The sequence below is a fragment of the Amphibalanus amphitrite genome, unplaced genomic scaffold (assembly GCF_019059575.1).
Source record: "Amphibalanus amphitrite isolate SeventyFive unplaced genomic scaffold, NRLGWU_Aamphi_draft 000620F_arrow, whole genome shotgun sequence".
Lineage (NCBI taxonomy): Eukaryota > Metazoa > Arthropoda > Thecostraca > Balanomorpha > Balanidae > Amphibalanus > Amphibalanus amphitrite.
In genome coordinates, this window is record NW_024882114.1 from 360380 (window position 1) to 379992 (window position 19613).

Sequence of the window (19613 nt, forward strand, 5' to 3'; positions counted from 1 at the left end):
GTTTCAGACACTGGTATTTGGTACCAGGTCAACAAACAACCGGAAGAATGTCGAATAACTAATGTATTCAAATTGAAATGACAAAAATAACAAATGTAGCCTAACATCATCGGCACCGCGCACTGACAAATCGGCAGAGGCCGGTCTCCGCCTCCGTCCTCGACTCTCGACTGGTGCGCCCGAGGTCACGTGACATCACCTGACGCGTATCACATCACTTTCCACCACATCTATCACCCTTCCATGACAGTTGATAACCTTCACTGCACCAGACTGGGCCATTATCCAGTGTGTGGTATTACTCGTTATCCAGCGGGCGTCATCTAGGCCGACTTGACAGCCACAGCCTCGATCTCAACACGTCCACCCTGGGGAGTCGGGACACGGGGGGGGGGGGGGGCAAACCTTGGGTCAGACAACGTCGCGTTAGACCCGGTCTGGAAATTTATATGCGCAGTATCACACTGCCACCCAGCGGCATTTTATATAGGCTACGCTTAATGCGGGACGGTATCTGCAGACGCACTATTGTGCCGCCATCTAGCGGCATTTATATTAGGTAGGTGCAATGCGGGACAGTATAGCTGCGGGCGCAATATCGTCCTGCCATCTAGCGGCATTTATATAAGCTAGATGCAATGCGGGACAGTATAGCTGCAGGCGCAGTATCCCACTGCCATCTAGCGGCATTTATATGAGCTAGGTGCAATTGCGGGACAGTATAGCTGCAGGCGCAGTATCCCACTGCCATCTAGCGGCATTTATATAAGCTAAGTGTAATGCGGGCGATTTTAGGACTAAAGTACGTATCGCTAAAGTACGTAGGACAAAAGTACGTATGCAAATGTTCGTACGCAAATATACGTAGGCGATAAAGTTCGTATGCCAAAAGTACGTACGCAAATGTTCGTACGCAAAAGTACGTATGCAAAAGTACGTAGTGCATAAAGTACGTATGTCAAAAGTACGTACGCAAATGTTCGTACGCAAAAGTACGTATGAAAAAGTACGTAGTGCATAAAGTACGTATGTCAAAAGTACGTACGCAAATGTTCGTACGCAAAAGTACGTATGCAAAAGTACGTAGTGTAAAATGTACGTATGACAAAAGTACGTACGCAAATGTTCGTACGCAAAAGTTCGCATGCAAAAGTACGTAGTGTATAAAGTACGTGTGCCAAAAGTACGTACGCAAATGTTCGTACGCAAAAGTACGTATGCAAAAGTACGTAGTGTATAAAGTACGTATACCAAAAGTACGTACGCAAATGTTCGTACGCAAAAGTTCGTATGCAAAAGAACGTAGTGTAAAAAGTACGTTGCCAAAAGTACGTACGGTTCGTATGCCAAAGTACGTAGTGTATAAAGTACGTATGCTAGAAGTAGGGTATAGTAGTGTAAGTTGAGCCACTTTTTCTTGCTGCTCTGTTGCCATACTACAGGGAACTCATGATAAATTCATATACCAAATAATATAGCTTTGTCCATTTCGCCCATTTACTCATCGAGAAATTTTGCTATGCCTTGTAACAAATGCTCATTAAATAAAGAATAAGAAAGGTATTACACATTGATCAACTTAACCCAAGGGTGGGGTACGTACTTAATACCCTACGTACATTTGCTATACGTACTTTTGTCCGTGACGTACTTTTGTCCACACGTAGGGTAGACCGGGGCAAGTCGCCCCGCCGAGGTAAAACGCCTCACCGATGTTTCTCGGAACTGGCAGGGTTCTGGGAAACTAATCCTCTCTTCTGGTAATTCCAACCACCGCAGTCCGGGGAGGGGCGTTTTTCGCCCCCCCCCCCGTCTAACTCCGTAAATAAGAGAGCTACGCAAACAAAAGCGATACCAAACGGTTGGATTATTTGCAGTTGCTTCACAAAGCACTTCCTAGCTGGGAGTCCGATCTTAAGTGAATGGATTTGAGGGATGGAATTTAAAGTAAAATGTCCAAAGAACACATTGAGCACAAATTTGGCCTTCGAGGTGATGTGAGACAAAAGAAGGTACCTATGTAGCAAAATAAATTATCTGGGGCGTCTTGCCCAAGGCTATCCTACTTTATACCCTACGTACATTTGCTATACGTAGGCTTTTGTACGTGACGTACTTTTGTCCATACGTACTTTATACCCTACGTACTTCTGCGATACGTACTTTTGTCCGTGACGTACTTTTGTCCATACGTACTTTTTACCCTACGTACATTAGCTATACGTACTTTTGTCCGTGACGTACTTTTGTCCATACGTACTTTATACCCTACGTACTTCTGCGATACGTACTTTTGTCCCTGACGTACTTTTGTCCATACGTACTTTATACAGTACGTACTTCTGCGATATGTACTTTTGTCCCTGACGTACTTTTGTCCATACGTACCTTATACTGTACGTACTTCTGCGATACGTACTTTTGTCCTTGACGTACTTTTGTCCATACGTACTTTATATTGTACGTACTTCTGCGATACGTACTTTTGTCCCTCACGTACTTTTGTCCATACGTACTTCATACTGCACGTACTGCTGCGATACGTACTTTAATCCTACGTACTTTTGCTTACGTACTTTTGTCCTACGTACTTTAGCGATACGTACTTTTGTCCGTAACCCAATGCGGGACAGTATAGCTGCAGGCGCATTATCCTACTGCCATCTAGCGGCATTTATATAAGCTAGGTGCAATGCGGGACAGTATAGCTGCAGGCGCAGTATCCCACTGCCATCTAGCGGCATTTATATAAGCTAGGTGCAATGCGGGACAGTATAGCTGCAGGCGCAGTATCCCACTGCCATCTAGCGGCTTTTATATAAGCTAGATGCAATGCGGAACAGTATAGCTGCAGGCGCAGTATTCCACTGCCATCTAGCGGCATTTATATAAGCTAAGTGCAATGCGGAACAGTGCAGCTGCAGGCGCACTATTGTACTGCCATCTAGTGGTATTTATATAAGCAAGGTGTAATGCGGGACGGTATAGCTGCAGGCGCGCTATCGCCCTGCCATCTACTGGCACTAATGTAGGCTGTTATACGGCCTTGGGCTGTGCGTTACTCGAGTCGGTGCTACGGGCGCACGTTGTAGCGTTATCTACCGAACAAATATAAGCATAGAGGCTTCTTTTGCTTCTTTTAACCCGTGGATGAAACCTTTACAGAGCAGGAATGATATATATTCTTGAGCCGAGATCTGTAATTGTATAGTGAACAGCAAAAGTTCAGTCAGTAGGTAGTCACTAGATTCGAGATCGTCGATCCTTTCGTTAGTCCCACTCCCAAGAGTTGCGGAAATCTCACCTTGGGCAGTGCTGCCACCTGGTAGGCGGCACGCGCAGGGAACTGCTCGGTGAAAACTGAAACGGAACGATCGACTCAATCACGGAATGATCCAGTTACGGAATGAATTAAACTCTGATTATTCGGGAAGACATCGTCGCTCGTAACCTAGGCCACCACCTCTGTTATCACGGCCCACGTCAGACTGGCAATGCCGGTCGTACTTGTCACATTTCTACGTCACATCGTAAGCAAGCGCCGAGCGGGATACATGTCCGTTGTGTAACACATGTCCGACTGTGACACATGTCCTGAGAAATAACAAACACCGGCCCCGACCCCGTCCACGGCAACTTACATGTCTTGTAAACATCGTTGACCTTCACAAAGTCGTTCATGTCGGCAAGGAGGACGGTCGCCTTGACAACTGAAAGCACACAAACGAATCAAAGTGAATAATAAACCAGAGGATTGAAGCCGTCTTTATCATAGTTATATCACTACAGCAAATCGGAAGAACCATAAATGGGACTGTCCCTCCGAACATTTCACAGTTTCCCCGATCCGGAATGCCCATTTGACAAGTCCCACTGTGTCTATATGTCCCCCGCGACTGCCTTAGGTATCTGTCCCGCTCCGCCGCCCCACCCTTCTATCCCAGGGAGGATATCTGTCCGTCCGCCCATCCCACGGCGTCCCACGGCGTCCCATCCGTCCCACCAGCCCCAGTCGACTGTCCGCGGTCGGTGGTTTACCGTCGCTGTGGCTCATGCCGGCCGCCTGGAGGATGTGCCCCATGTTCTCCAGCGCCATCCGTGTCTGGGCCTCGACGCCCTCCTGCAGCTGGCCGCACGTGTCCATGCCCAGCTGGCCGGAAATGTACAGCGTCCGGTCCACCAGCACCGCCTGGCTGCCGGTCACAGGTCAGGTCACAGCTCAGGTCACCGTCTGAATGAAGGAAACAGGTCGGTTCAGGGCTGGTCAGTGGTCAGTACCGACTGACTGCTGGGTCAGGTCAGGTCAGGTCAGTACCGTCTGGCTGCAGGGTCAAGTCAACAACGACTGACTACAGGGTCAGAGGTCAAGCCAGAGATCAGATCACCGTCCGATTAGGACACAGGTCAGGTCAGGTCAGGTCAGCTCTGCCTGGCTGCGGGTCAAAGGTCAGGTCAGAGGTCAAAGCAGCACCGCCTGACAGCAGTAAGAGGTCAGGTCAGGTCAGTACTTTTTGGATACGGGTCAAAGGTCAGGTAAATGTTACCTATGGGGTTCCAGACCACGTAACACACTGCCTGTGCCGAAGCAGCCCAGTATTGGTCAGAAATGTCGGGTCACGCACCGGTCTGGTCAATGACCCCTGAGTGACGGCCACCGTCCTGTCCTGTCCGTTTCACTTTGGTAAGAGCCGGTCAGGTCAGATATTAGGTCAGCTCAGAATTCAGATTAATGCTTCTGGGTTACAGATTAGGTCACGAATAGTTCCTATTCTGACTAATTGAGAGGTCAGGTAAAAAAGGAAAAGAAAACGAACCACAGCAAGCTCAGGTGAGCACCTCACACCACTATTAGCTATGGTTCGAGGGCTCATCCCCTATAATCTGCCGACGAATCGGATAACGTTACACCCGCCCTGCTGATACACTTCTACCAGGGTGATATGCCACGATTATGACGATATTCTGCTTCACAATGAGACCTCAAGTGGGCCACTCCGCCTGTCAGTTTCAGACAAAATGAAACGTCATGCCAGCGGTACGTAGTGATCTGACGGCACGCTTCCATCTCCCGGCCGCAGTTAAGATATTCAAATGGATTCAGATCTCGGTCGAACCCAGGCCGTTCCATACCTGTAGGGCCCGATGGCGGCCGGCGCCTTATCCGTGTGGATGGTCTGCTTCATGACGAGCCGGCCTGCGCGGGACACCTGACCTCCTATGGTCGCAGCTGGGGGTCGACTGCGATACGGCCACTGGCGGGGGGGCGTGAGCACAGCAGTACCAGACGCGGCACAGACGGAGTACACCAGGCACAGAGTGGAGGGGGAGGGTATACCGCTGCCACACCACGCGCCCCACGGCCGGCCCGGCTAACCCAAACACTGCCGGCCCCCGCCCCTCCGCCCGTCCGTCAGCCGGCCGGCCGAGCCCCCAGCAGCCAAGGACACGAGCCTGCCAACTGGCGACTGCGCTGCTGGCAGCGGCGGGGCCAGGATTACTAACGGGATCGTCAGTCACGGTACCAGACAATGTACGACGAAAGACGAAGAAGATGACGACAGCTTGCATACATCTTCAAAAAGCCGAGGCACGAGCGTATAATGCTATCTCAGCGCCCAGAATAAACGTGCCTGGGCGCGCCCCTTGTAATGGGTCACGCGCTCATGAAGAGGCGGTGGGGGCTGGGCGGTGTGCCGGTGGGCGGGGTCGGGGGGGGGGGGGGGTCAGATGACGGCCAGCGTGCGGTCGGATGTGAATTCTGTCTGGTGGCACAGGTGAGAGCCCGCTGAGGCCAGCTGTCACAGCACGCGCCGGGACGGTCGGCCAGAACAGCTGGGACGCTGAGGGTTATGATTTTTTTTTTTATAACATTCGCGAGTCATTTGTAGAAAGATCTCCGATGATTGACAAAATGCATACAACCTTTTTGGACCCCCACATACCTAAAAATATATGTTTTTATTATTCTATACAGCTACAAGTTAACGTGACAAACGAAAACCCTCCATTTGAGAGATAGATTTGTCAGCCCAAGTAAATTTGCATTTAAATTCATTACCAGGCGAAACGTATTCAAATTTCTCGTAAAGTGTCTAAAAGCATTAATTCCCCTTCAACAATTATCCCAGCCCTTCTTTTGACCCCACCGCAGAGCAGAGTGAGTCTGGCTGTCGGCAGATGGTATGGCGTCTGTGTTTATAATAAACACTGCCGGACCAGGCCCAGGGACCAGTGCCGGATCGGACTCACGCCTGCCCCACCATCACCGTCTGGCTACAGTACTGAGCCCCTCTCTGCTCTGTACCGCACGTCCAACGTCACTTCGCCGCCATCAGCTTCACGTCAAGATCCCAGCCATGAAGAAAATCATCAGCACGCACAAGGGAGCGGCGCCGCAGTTTCCTTACAGGTAAGAGGGGATAGTTCAATAATGAGTCTGGCTGTCGGCAGATGGTATGGCGTCTGTGTTTATAATAAACACTGCCGGACCAGGCCCAGGGACCAGTGCCGGATCGGACTCACGCCTGCCCCACCATCACCGTCTGGTTACAGTACTGAGCCCCTCTCTGCTCTGTACCGCACGTCCAACGTCACTTCGCCGCCATCAGCTTCACGTCAAGATCCCAGCCATGAAGAAAATCATCAGCACGCACAAGGGAGCGGCGCCGCAGTTTCCTTACAGGTAAGAGGGGATAGTTCAATATCGGGACTAGTCATCGTATGAACGGAAGTGAAAAGTAGGTAAGCGAAAGGAAAAGGCTCAAGGCATTACGCAACGATTGACAGTTTGTAGCAGCTGCGTGATGAAGGTATTCACATCCATGGAATGGTTAATGAGAGCCGATGGAGTAGCTAGGCAGTCATATGTAAGACGTAACACATTCATCAAATCGTAACATCTGTCAGGCGTCAGTCATGTCCTGTCATGTCCTGTCCTGTACCACTGCGTAGGTTATGACGTCTCAGGTCACACATTGGTGGCGTCACTCTTTTCGGCACACCAAATCAGCAGCCTTTCCGAAAATGTCGTTTCATTCAGCGAGCTGCATACCCTGTTGCCATAATCCATGCCGTCTCCTATATTGGCCTCTCCTTTGGTTCTGTGGCATCTCCTGACTTGACCATGACCTCTATGACCAAATAAGTAGCGATGAGTTCCCATATGACCTCCTCACCTGACCTCTGAGCTGACCTCTAACCCCTGCACGCAGTCAGGCGGTGCTGGCGGACAACACGCTCTACATCTCTGGCCAGATTGGTCTGGACGCGGCCACCATTCAGCTGCGGGATGGGGTGGAGGCTCAGACCCGACAGGCCATGGAGAATGTCGGTCACATTCTGGAGGCGGCCGGCATGGCCTTTACAGACGGTGAGCGACGCTGGGACACTTGAAGAGGTGTCGACGCCTCGTATTTTATCCGTGATCGTCACTGTGGCTTTATATTGACCGGGGAGAGATGAGCTATTATGGCAGTCGTACCATTCGATTGTTTGCTTGATGCACAATTTTCCCATGGTCGTATACCAATGAAGCGAGCATGTCCATTGTCCGTGTCTTGCATGCTGTTCCGCGGGGCAGCTGAGCATTGCGGCACAGTATCCTAGAGATGAACAAATGATAAAAACGATGCGCTGCTGCGCGTTTATATAGTATCAGGCCCGGCCGAATGCATCAGGGAACACCGATCAAAGTTCAAACTGTGTGAATAAATCGGTGCCTTTATGACGTTTCTCCTTTTGCACTTCCAGTTGTCAAGTTGACGGTGCTCTTGGCCGATATGAACGACTTCGCAAAGGTGAACGACGTCTATAAAACCTGTAAGTACCCAACTACCTATCAGGTCACCAGGCAGAAATGTGCATATTGTTTGAAGAGGTTTACCTATGTTTAACAGGCGAGGGTCAAAATGAAATGCGCCACTTAGAACTTGGACACATACCTAACCACATGCCGTTTTGCGTCTGTTTTGCAATAGGTATTGCTTAACGATAGCCGAACATTAGGGTTGTTCAAAAAAACCGAATTTTGGAAAAGTATATGGGCTCATGGCTCGTGTGGTGAGGTATTCTTTTCTGAGTCCAACGATGTCATTTTTTCCGAAAAATATTAACTGCTTCATGCTCCCCAAACGGCTTGAAGAGAAGGAAGTTACGCCCGGCGACCGGCCGGTGTCAGTAAGGGCGAGAATTCGATGCCGCGCGCCGGCGGAGGCGCCTTATCGGCACCGCGCGCCACGACATCTACCGGGCGGCCGGCCGACCGGTGTAAGGGAATGAATGAGTGGTCTTCTTTCACATGATAGGGGTGCGCTAGCCCATATTGTCGGAGTGGAAAGTTTCAGTGCAGCATCGGTACCTCTGCCGCAGTGTTCTGTGTCGATGCCCGATGGTTCAGAAAAAAGCCAAGCAGAACTAAGAAAAGACTCAATGCTTCTGGCTAGATCACTATAAACATCTCGTTTCGAGAATACAGCGCGGCGTTTCACGGCCGCTGCTACCAAGATTGCTGCTACCACGCTGCCGGCAGGCTGACTGACTACATTGTCCGAGTTTGCTGATATCTCCATGGACACCAAATTTGACACGTAGGCTGCTAGCGAGCAGTAATCGCCACGCACTTTGAGATTGTCGATCGATCATGGTTGTTCAATACAAAAGCGCCCGTGAAACAGGACCCAGCTGCCACTCAACATACCATATCGCTTTGTTCATGAGTCAAGAAGCGAACTCTGAGCAATAACACAGCTCTTTGCACTGCTGTCGACAACTTACATTGCTTTTAGACGGTGGCTTGCAGCCCACATATGTTGTTGCCAACGGTATGCGAAAATTTGAAGTTTACTAAGTACAGCAGGAGCTGGCAATGTGCAAGGACAGAATATGGAGACCCCGGCATCGACGTTAGGTTTAACTTACATTAGCACTTAGCAGTTAAAAAAAAGGATGACATGCCCGGGAAAGACGCGGTGGCCGCCCTGACATCGTGACTGAAGTTGGGTGTGAGTAGAGACAATAGCTGGAGTACACATAATGTCAAGCGCCCATCAATCCAACCCTTCGGTCAGCAGCAGCATCAGCATGCAGCCCGGCCATGTCCACCGATGCCGCTCAAGATCCGATCCAGAGACGGCAGAGAGCACGGCTCTGCCCTGACCTGACACATATCCCCGGCGTGTCATGACGGACAGACTATTACCTCGCCTGTATAAATACAATGTATACAGTATACCTAACTTACCTATTTCTAAGTCTCATGTTGAGGCAAGAAGTGATCAGCGTCCAGTTCTACTTCGACGAAGACTCGTATTCAGACCTGGCAAAGAGAGCACGGCTCTGCCCTGTTTCCGCGGCTTCTAATGGTCACATCGATACGAGACATCTCCAATCGTCTGTTTTACCTAACTACAAAACCAGGTTGTTGTGTTGCAATTAGCACGATACAATTGTTGCGTACAGCGTAGATATCTGTTAAATGCGTAATTAATTAGAAATAGGAAAAGTAAACATTGCCATCGTCATTCGCCAAACAGGCGAGGTCAAGCATAAGTCTGTCCGTCATGACACGCCGGGGATATGTGTCAGGTCAGGGCAGAGCCGCGCTCTATGCCGGCTCTGGATTCGGGTCTTGAACGACACCGGCGTAGTGGGCACGGCCGGGCTGCCGGTGCCGCTGCTGGGTTGAGCGACACAATTGATTTATATGTGTACTCCCGCTATTGTCTCTACTCAATTCGTCACACTGTGAGGGTGGACAAACTGTCATTCCCAGACATGTTATCTTTTCTTTCGAACTGCTAATCTAAGTAAAACAAACGTCAATCCTTGCAGCTTGATGAATAAACAAAGCGATATGTTACGCTAAGGAGGCAGCTATATTCTGTAAACGGAATGTTTCGAGTGAATTACCCAGAAGCGTTGGAGTCTTTTCTTAGTTCTGTTTGGCTTATTTTCTGAACAATCGACACAGAACACTGCGGCAGAGGTACCGATGCTGCACTGAAACTTTCCACTCCGACAATATGGGCTAGCGCACCCCTATCATGTGAAAGAAGACCACGCATTCACTCCCTCCCACCGGCCGGCCGGCCGCCCGGTAGATGTCGTGGCGCGCGGTGCCGATAAGGCGCTTCCGCCCGCGCGCGGCGGCGAATTCTCGCCCTTACTGACACCGGCCGGCCGCCGGGCGTGACATGGTCCTCTTCAAGCCGTTTGGGGAGCATGAAGCAGTTAATATTTTTCGGAAAAAAGGGCATCGTTGGACTCAGAAAAGAATACCTCACCACACGAGCCATGAGCCCGTATACTTTTCCAAAATTCGGTTTTTTTGAACAACCCTACCGAACATGACATCCATGACATCCATGACATACGGTTTCCGTCCTGCTTTGAATGACGCGACATATGAGTATTTTGCAAAGGCGTGCAATCGTTCATCACGAGCCTGCGTATGGAAACGGTGAGAGTAAATTCCGCCTGCCGTTAGGTGACGTCATAAGCGATATTAGCTGAGTCGTAATATCGAAGTGTCAGTATGACTCGCCACTTCACGCACCAGTTGCACGCACTGGTGCTCACCGCTCTCATCCATTCAGCTTACACGGCCTGCTGTTTCAGTTTTCACCGGAGACTTCCCAGCGAGAGTGGCCTACCAGGCCGCCGCTCTTCCGATAGTAAGGGATTAGGGAGGAGACATTTTCCGAGCAACGTGAGGAAAATAGTGATTTGTAGGCCGTCTACGAATAACGAAGCTATCATTACACACTAGCCGTCATTCGATTCTTCCCTAGCAGCCATTCTATGCAAACTTTTTCAGCTGTGCAGGTTGTCTGACAAATGTTCACTTTTACAGGGTGCACGTGTGGAAATTGAAGGAATCGCCGTCAAGTCAAACTCCAGCCTGTAGATTATCGAAAGCAAAAGCAGCACGAGAGTCGACAAATGCAGGTTCCGTTTGTATCTCAGCGAACTACATTTAGCAACCCACTGTGCGATGTTCTACGCTTATCGCGAACTAACGCGTTTTCATTCTGATAACGCCCCCAGCACTATTGGCGCTGAATTAAACGGTTCTTCAGATAATAGAATCTACAGAAACAAAGCGATCGCTTATTCGTTTATCATTGACAGTGCATTGACTACGACAATGTAAGACCGATTTGAGACTAGGCGGCTTTAATTGCACGATTAAATGTGATTCGTCACACAAAAAACGATGTGAACTACAAATATACGGTAATATGATTTCCATGCAATGCTTACATACTACCTCTGTGGAGGCGTTCATGCGATTCGAGCTTTCATTTATCTTTCACTTTTTCTTTGTCCTCCACAGCTGGCGAAAAAGCGAACAAACATGACGCTATAATATTTATTGCATATTCACACGACGTCTATTGCATTGATACGTGATGAAAAATACCGCAACATCATTCACAACATTTAACAGCAGATATTAGCGTTCATGCGTCAACTCTGTCTCCAGAGAAAAACTCTTATAAAAAACAAGCACTCACAATATCATGTAACATGTAACTCGCACACTTCATGAATCTGAGCAATTATCGTACCGTGTTTCAGCAGCCCAGAGGTTAGCTCTCATGGGAATACCACCGATATTTCCCATAAAACATCCAATCAATTAACATCCAACGAGATTATCACTGATATTATCCCATAACGTCTTACCAAATAACCCTATGTGATAATCATTGATATTATCAAATAACATCCCAACAGACAACGACCCACGCGATAACCACTATCCGAAACGATCCACTGAGAAGCTCTGTCAGCGTCCCTATGCGTCACTCGCCGTCCCCGCGTTTATGAGGTTCGCCCACACCGCTTCTCCTGGTCAGAGGTGCCCTGTACACCTCCGCATCACGCTCTGGCCAGCCACGCATCATCAGTGAGCACATTAGCAGCGGAGATCACCGAGTGAGACAGAGCGGACGGCGGAACTTCGTCCGACAGGGGCGACAGGTAGCTGTCATCGGGAGCTGCTGGACTGCTCGGAGACGAGTAACTGTCGCCGGAGGCTGCCGAGCTGCTCGGTGGCTGGTAACTGTCTTGAGGAGCTGACGAGCTGCTGGGGGATGAATAGCTGTTTTGGGGAGCTGCCGAGCTGCTCGGAGACGAGTAGCTGTTTTGGGGAGCTGCCGAGCTGCTGGGTGACGAGTAGCTGTTTTGAGGAGCTGCTGAAGCGCTGGGCGGCTGGTAACTGTTTTGAGGAGCTGCTGAACTGCTGGGCGGCTGGTAGCTGTTTTGAGGAGCTGCCGAGCTGCTGGGCAGCTGGTAACTGTTTTGAGGAGCTGCCGAGCTGTTCGGTGGCTGGTAGCTGTTTTGAGGAGCTGCCGAGCTGCTGGGTGACGAGTAGCTGTTTTGAGGAGCTGCAGAACTGCTGGGCGGCTGGTAACTGTTCTGGGGAGCTGCAGAACTGCTGGGGGCCTGGTAACTGTTCTGGGGAGCTGCTGAACTGCTGGGCGGCTGGTAGCTGTCTTGAGGAGCTGCTGAGCTGCTGGGTGACGAGTAGCTGTTTTGAGGTGGCTGGTAGGTGGGCGCCCTCGCGGTGGGCGGCTGGTAACTGCTCACTGCCGGCGACTGGCTGGGTGCTTGGTAACTATTCTGGGGTGCTGGTTTACTGGGTGCTTGGTAACTATTCTGGGGTGCTGGTTTACTGGGTGCTTGGTAACTATTCTGGGGTGCAGGTTTACTGGGTGCCTGGTAACTGTTCTGGGGTGCCTGGTTGGTCGGTGGCTGGTAGGTGTTCTGGGGTGGTTGGTAGCTATTTTGTGGCGCGGCGCTGCTGGGTGGTTGATAGCTGTTCTGGGGAGCCTGATAAGTTGGTGCCTGTGTCGCCGGCGGTTGGTAGGTATTTTGCGGCGCCGAGTTAGTCGGCGGCTGGTAACTGTTCTGGGGCGCTGAGTTAGTCGGTGGCTGGTAACTGTTCTGTGGGACCTGGGAAGCTGGCGGCTGGTAGGTGTTTTGAGGTGCGGGCTTACTCGGTGCCTGGTAACTGTTCTGTGGGGCAGAGTTGGTAGGAGGTTGATAACTGTTCTGGGGTGCCTGGCTACTCGGTGGTTGATAGGTGTTTTGGGGTGCTGAATTAGTCGGTGGCTGGTAACTGTTCTGGGGAGCAGGGTTGGTAGGCGGTTGGTAGGTATTTTGAGGCGCCTGGCTACTAGGCGGCTGGTAGCTATTCTGGGGAGCCTGATAAGTTGGTGCCTGTGTCGCCGGTGGTTGGTAGGTATTCTGGGGAGCCGGGTTGGCGGGTGGTTGGTAGCTATTCTGAGGAGCCTGGTATGTAGGTGCTTGTGTCGCCGGCGGTTGGTAACTATTCTGGGGTGCTGGCTTACTGGGTGCTTGGTAACTATTCTGGGGTGCTGGCTTACTGGGTGCCTGGTAACTATTCTGGGGTGCTGGCTGGCTGGGTGCCTGATAACTATTCTGGGGTGCTGGCTTACTGGGTGCTTGATAGCTATTCTGTGGAGCCGGGTTAGTGGGCGGTTGGTAAGAGTTCTGAGGGGCCTGATAAGTGGGTGCCTGTGTTTTGGGCGGCTGGTAGCTGTTTTGAGGTGCTGGTTTACTGGGTGTTTGGTAGCTGTTTTGTGGCGCTGGCTTACTGGGTGCTTGGTAGCTATTCTGAGGTGCCTGATATTTGGGTGCCTGAGTCGCCGGTGGCTGATAGCTCGGCGCCTGAGTCGCCGGCGGCTGGTAGCTGTTTTGAGGAGCCTGGTACGTGGGCGCCTGTGTTGTGGGCGGCTGGTAGCTATTCTGGGCTGTTGGCTTACTCGGTGCTTGGTAGCTATTCTGGGGTGCGGGGTTGGCGGGCGGCTGGTAGCTATTCTGTGGGGCCTGATAAGTGGGTACTTGAGTCGTCGGCGGCTGGTAGCTGTTTTGTGGAGCCTGGTATGTAGGCGCTTGTGTGGCCGGCGGCTGGTAGCTATTCTGAGGTGCTGGGTTACTGGGTGGCTGGTAAGAGTTCTGTGGAGCCTGGTACGTGGGTGCCTGCGTAGGCGGTGGCTGGTAACTCGGTGCTTGAGTCGCCGGCGGCTGGTAGGAGTTCTGTGGAGCCTGGTAGGTCGGTGCCTGTGTCGCCGGCGGCTGGTAGCTCGGCGCCTGAGTCGCCGGCGGCTGGTAGCTGGGCGCCTGTGTCGCCGGCGGCTGGTACCCTCCCTTTGCCGGGCTCTCCGTCGCTGGTCTGCTCACCGGGGCCTGGTATCCCGGTGAGAAGGTGGGCGGCAGCTGGGCCTCCTTCAGCGGCGGCTGGTAGCTCGGCTCCGGCGTCGGTGCGCTGTAGCTGCCGCCGGAGGACGCGCCGCCGGAGGACCCTCCGCTGGAGGATGGACGCACCGGCGCAGAGTCAAAGTTGATCTTGAACGACTCGAAATTTGGGAAGCTGGGGAAGCTGAAATCGTCGAAGCTGATATCTCCGAAGCCTCCCTTGAGATTGTTGGAGATTGGTCCATAGCTATCGCTGCTTGACTTTTTATTCGACTCAGGTTCTTTGTAGCTAGTCTCAGGCTTCTTACTGGGTTCGGGTCTCTTGTAGCTCGTCTCTGGTTTCTTGTAGCTCGTCGAAGGCCTTTTGTAGCTTGTTTCTGGTTCTTTATAGCTGGTCTCGGGTTCTTTGTAGCTGGTTTTAGGCGCCTCGTAGCTATTACTAGGCTCTTTGTAGCTGGTTTGAGGTGGCTCGTAGCTATTACTAGGTTCTTTGTAGCTAGTCTCTGGCTCTTTGTAGCTAGTTTCTGGCTCTTTGTAGCCAGTTTCTGGCTCTTTGTAGCTAGTCTCCGGCTCTTTGTAGCTTGATGTGGGCTCAACGTAGCTTGTGAAGCTCTTGGGAGGACCATACTCGGACTCGGGCTCTTTATAGCTCGTCTCCGGCTCCGTATAACTCGTCTCAGGCTTTTTCTCTGGCTCTTTATAGCTCGTCTCAGGTTCTTTATAACTCGTTTCCGGTTCCTTGTAGCTCGTCTCAGGAGGACCGTAGCTGGTTTCCGGCGGACCGTAGCTGGTTTCGGGCGCCTCTTTGGTCGGTGACGGCGGCAGGTAGCTGACCTCTGGCTCGTTGCCGGGCTGAGTGTAGACCAGAGGCCGGCCGTGCGGCCGAGAGTGCGGCCTCTGACGGTGTCGGTGCGGCCTGCGCACCTTCTGGGGACGCTTCCGGCCGCGGCCGCGCTTACCGCGGCCCCGCATCGGCTCCGCCAGCGTAGCGTCCACCAGGAGCATGACGGCCAGCAGCAGGCAGAGCAGCACCTGGCGGAGAGGGCGAGGGGTTAAACAGAGCAGAACCTGAGGGAGCGGGGAATGGGGTCAAAAAGAGCATAACTTGAGGAGAGAGGACGGAGGCCAGAAAGAGCAGCACTTGGGGAGGGAGGAGTCAGACGGTGCAGAACTAAAAGCCAGTGTACGACCATTCTTAACACCGTTTTTAAAAGGTGTAAAATCGGAACCAATGACAACCTATGTTTTTCATCCAATATATTTCAAACAGACCCTTGTTTTTTCACCTTTTCCCTCACGCCCTACTGTATTCGTCAGTCAACAAATGGTACGGTGTGGTGTGACCGTGTGGTGAGACTGTGTGGTCAGGCCGCGGTGTGTGGTGAGGGTGACACTTGTCGCCGTTGTTCCGTCACGGAGTCCTAGCGCGTCACTTACGGTGTCACTGTGGCGTCAGTGCGTAGTTTGGCGTGACCGGGGGGAGGGGGTCGAGTCACGGAACACAGAGGACTGATGAAACAGGGGCAGTGTTCTACAGGTCACCGGCACGGAAAATCGTCTCATGGCTCATTCATTTTAACCCTCGCCGGACCTATTGGTTTTCTACATACGCGCCGGCCGAGGGGGGGGGGGCGGGTACGACCCCCCCCCCTCGCCGTTTCGCCCCTGGTGGAGCTAGCGCGTCGCGGAAAAAACGAGCGTGTGCGCCGTTACGAGACGCAGAGATTGGTACCCGATTTTAAGGTCCTAGGTCAACCGGTGACCTCTGAGGTCAGGTCAAGTGCCCCAAGGTACGGTTCAGTTTTTGGTGAATAACTTCGCAAAAAATGGCCGCAGAGCGCCGATTTTGGCAGCATCGTGTTCGTCTCGCTCAGGCGCGTCGAATGATATACTTTTTGTCCGGGTCAGGTCAACTTGGGGTGTTGACCTCAGGTCAAGGTCAGGTCAGCACCCCCAGGTCACGAAGTTGGTCGAAAGAGGTCATGTCGCATATCATTCGATTCGGCAGGTCTTCCTGAGTCCATTGGTGGCTTTCCCGACTCGCTAGCTCAATTTGATCAAGAGTTATTGACGAAAAACGAATATGACCTTGATGACGTCATAAATGACGTCACGCAAGGTCAACATTGCAAAAGTGACGCATCTAACCTTGCAAGGAGTGCATCAAATCACGATTCTGTGTGCTTGAGATAGTTGGAGATCGTTCCCGGCGCCAGAATAGCAGTTTTCATTTTTCCCCATTGACTTATAATGGTGAGGTCACGAAAATGACCTGACCTCATATGACCTTTAGGAAAAATCCGAGATATACAAATTGTGGGACTCATAATGGATACTAGATCCTGCAAGTTTCATTTCCCTGTGACATCTCCTCTGGCAGTGAGGGCGTTGCGAAGTTGCGACATCTGAAGACCGTGCAGAGGTTCACTTATGACGTCATAGGTCAGTGACCTGACCTGACCTAAAAATGCGGTTGGTGTCAAAAGATCCGGCTTGGATCAAACGTCAGGTATGCCAAGTTTCAGCTCTCTATCTCCAGCGTGTTCGGAGCTATCGCGAAAAAACCCTATGGGGGGGCGGCACCCGCCCCCCCCCCTCGGCCGGCGAGGGTTAAAGGTAGACTGCCACCTTTTTTTCACAAAACGGTTTTCACTAGAGCTGAGCCACCTATGTCCCAGACTGAAGTCGGTTTTCCGAAATTCGAACCCGTTTGCGAGAAATCGGAGACCAAAGTTCAGTTTGATGCCATTTTTTTTAGTCCAAGAAAACCGACATCTCTACTGTTTATCGATAACTTTGAAACATGAATTTTCTTATCTTTTGGCAAATATATGTCAAAACTTTGATTGTTTCGAGATCAGAGAAGATTTTTGGAGTGTCAAAATAAAAGTTAAACTTCTATATTCAGTAGTTCATTTTTTCCAAAAAAGTGTGGGAAATGGGGTTTAACATGGGCCAGACCCATTCCAAACGAGCCATGATTTTTAAATGTTTTACGAAGTTAAATGCAAAATAACTAAATTAAACATGGCCAATTTCTTATGAAATCATATATTAGTAGGGGAAGGTGGGGTAAGACGGACCAGCTAATGTTTGAGGCCGCATATCTTGCTACACTGCTCTCGTAATTCATATTATTTATAGTCTTCGGAATGCTCAATCCTTCCTCTGTTGATATGTGTAAAGACTAAATTTCAAATTAAAGACATCTAGGTGGTGGATGCTCTTAAAGAGGGACATGTCAAAAACTCAGACAAGAAAAAACGTGGGGTAAGACGGACCACCCAGCAGTGCCTGCTATCCGTTCATGTGTGTTACACTTCTGCTCTGTACTCTTGTAAGAAAAAGTAACGAGAATGGTAAAATAACAAAATGAGCCTTTATTCTTTACTCATGTGTGATGGAAGTGCAGCTAAAAGCTGGGAACATGTGTGTTGATTGTCGTTTTGCATGAATGCATGCTAACTGAGCACTTGCATGCATGGCTCACATGCAACAAAGACTCCTTCTTGAAAAATTAGCTTACTTAAACTTGTGTCAATGTTTTGGAAAAGAACTTTCCATATGCAGGGTACAATGGACCACCACAGGGTAAGATGGACCACAGTGGTCCGTCTTGCCCCAAATCTAAATTCTGTCATTATCATGATATATATGTCAAATAGCCCAACATTGCAAAACCTTGCCTTTCCTAAAGTGTGACTATAACTAAGTTTATATCTTTGTTCTTCACAGTTCAGTGCAAAATAGAAACTAATCATGCAAGAAAGGTGCCGTAATTGAATCACCCGTAGACGTCTTATATTAGATCGGTTTGACGAAAAACAACATTTTTCTCAATAACTCAAAAGCTATGCATCCTAGCAGCATGAGCTCAAGGTGGCCATTGTTACGAAGGAAAACAAACATAGTGAGTGCATAAAGCAGTAGATACCAGCAGCGGTTCAGCCGGGAGGGCTGGTGGTCCGTCTTGCCCCGCTGGGCCGTCTTACCCCACCTTCCCCTAAATCATAAAATAACTTACTTTTTCAAATAAAATGTAATAATCTTATGACCTTGAAGTCTAGTGATGTGTAAACATTGTCGCTAGACATTAACCGATTGATAATTGTATGATAATCGATAATTTTTTCGCGATTCACGTGATGATACTTTGTCAGGTGAATTCTAAAATTTTGTTTTATCCAGGGAATAAATCATAGGCCGATCTGAGAAAACTTTTTGAAGGTGGCAGTCTTCCTTTAAGGAGTTAATGACCAGTAAACAAATGTCCAGACTGCGACATGACTGATTGACAAAAGACGTTGTTACGGCCTCCCACGGCAATTCTCAAGCTCAAAGGCGTCCTTCGTCAACTTTCCACACGTCACTACCGCAGTGATATCCAAAGACCCGGGCCTGGCTCAACACGCATCGGGGCGTGTTATACGATGGGAGCGACATCACGCTTCCTTGCAGTGTGCGTGATGGTAACGGCGATCCGCCGGGCCACCCGCTCTCATTCTTGGCCATTAAATAGCGGCTGTGCGGGAATCGGTGGCGAGCGCCTCACTCGGTCACAAGTTACACAGTTGTGACGGAGAGAGCTGAATCAGACACCGGTCTAAATGGCGCCACCATGGAAATGCGATGAAGACTTGGAAATGAGTTTCCTCTCATGAGAGATGCTTCCTTATTTGCTCTCGACCATGAGCAGGTCGAAAGGAGGGCAAGTGAATACCAAAACGTGTGACATAACATCGAAGGCTGTGACTACTTGTTAGTCATCAGCAAGTAGAGCGACAGTCCTAAAACCCATGTTTGGAAGCTAGCATTATCGGCACTGGCCAACGATTGTTTGCAGGTGTTCATACTATTCAAACACCAGAAATTTAAAATTGTACTGCTCTGCAATGGTTATAATGCGGTCTGAGGCCCACCACATTATGCTGGGGCGGTGCGAATAACGATGGAGCTGCACGGGCGCAGTGACCTACTCACGTCGCCCATTACCGGTCTTAGATGTAGTGGTGCAGTCCATACGTGAGAAAAACTCGCCGGGCTACGGCTCTGTTACACAAACGTGACAAAAACGTATTTACTAGCGCCGCAGTGTTGTGTTGGCCGGATCGGGCTATGGGTGAAAAGATAAAGTACCCATTGAAAAAGTCATAACATAGGTGAATAGTAGAGCCAGCAATTGATAAACGTCGCAAGCGAAATAACATAACTTCATAATGCAACGGTCAACATAGATAAAACTGGATAAAGACCGGGAAACAATCAAATCTGTCTGTTCCTTACCACATTCACGATCAGAGGAAGGCATGTGAACAGATATAACCCCGGAATACCTCTGTACCAAGACTGATTCGAATTCTTCGGAAAAATAGACGCCGTTCCGGGCATCA

General features: G+C 50.3%; 3 protein-coding genes across 4 annotated transcripts; 1 reads left to right on the top strand and 2 right to left on the bottom strand.

The window, feature by feature from the left end:
• Positions 1–45: 45 nt before the first annotated feature.
• On the bottom strand, positions 46–5434 carry LOC122363421 (2-iminobutanoate/2-iminopropanoate deaminase-like). The gene is made up of 5 exons (XM_043332675.1): positions 5131–5434; positions 4039–4193; positions 3642–3710; positions 3305–3360; positions 46–368 (listed from the first exon to the last, which is right to left on the bottom strand). The coding sequence occupies exons 1-5, from the start codon at positions 5181–5183 to the stop codon at positions 324–326; spliced, it is 378 nt and encodes a 125-aa protein (XP_043188610.1). The 5' UTR covers positions 5184–5434; the 3' UTR covers positions 46–323.
• An 843-nt stretch (positions 5435–6277) lies between these two features.
• LOC122363422 (2-iminobutanoate/2-iminopropanoate deaminase-like) lies at positions 6278–11242 on the top strand. 2 transcript variants are annotated; one of them, XM_043332676.1, is made up of 6 exons: positions 6278–6409; positions 6553–6682; positions 7212–7369; positions 7750–7818; positions 10615–10670; positions 10850–11242. In XM_043332676.1, the coding sequence occupies exons 2-6, from the start codon at positions 6630–6632 to the stop codon at positions 10901–10903; spliced, it is 390 nt and encodes a 129-aa protein (XP_043188611.1). In that variant the 5' UTR covers positions 6278–6409; positions 6553–6629; the 3' UTR covers positions 10904–11242. The 2 variants fall into 2 exon arrangements, with proteins under 2 accessions (XP_043188611.1, XP_043188612.1); XM_043332677.1 differs by lacking the exon at positions 6553–6682 and having other exon boundaries at positions 6293–6409.
• Positions 11243–11880: 638 nt separating this feature from the next.
• LOC122363418 (proline-rich extensin-like protein EPR1) lies at positions 11881–19212 on the bottom strand. Its single transcript, XM_043332673.1, has 2 exons — positions 19204–19212; positions 11881–15255 (listed from the first exon to the last, which is right to left on the bottom strand). Exons 1-2 carry the CDS (start codon positions 19210–19212, stop codon positions 11881–11883), a joined length of 3384 nt encoding a protein of 1127 aa, XP_043188608.1.
• Positions 19213–19613: the final 401 nt, after the last annotated feature.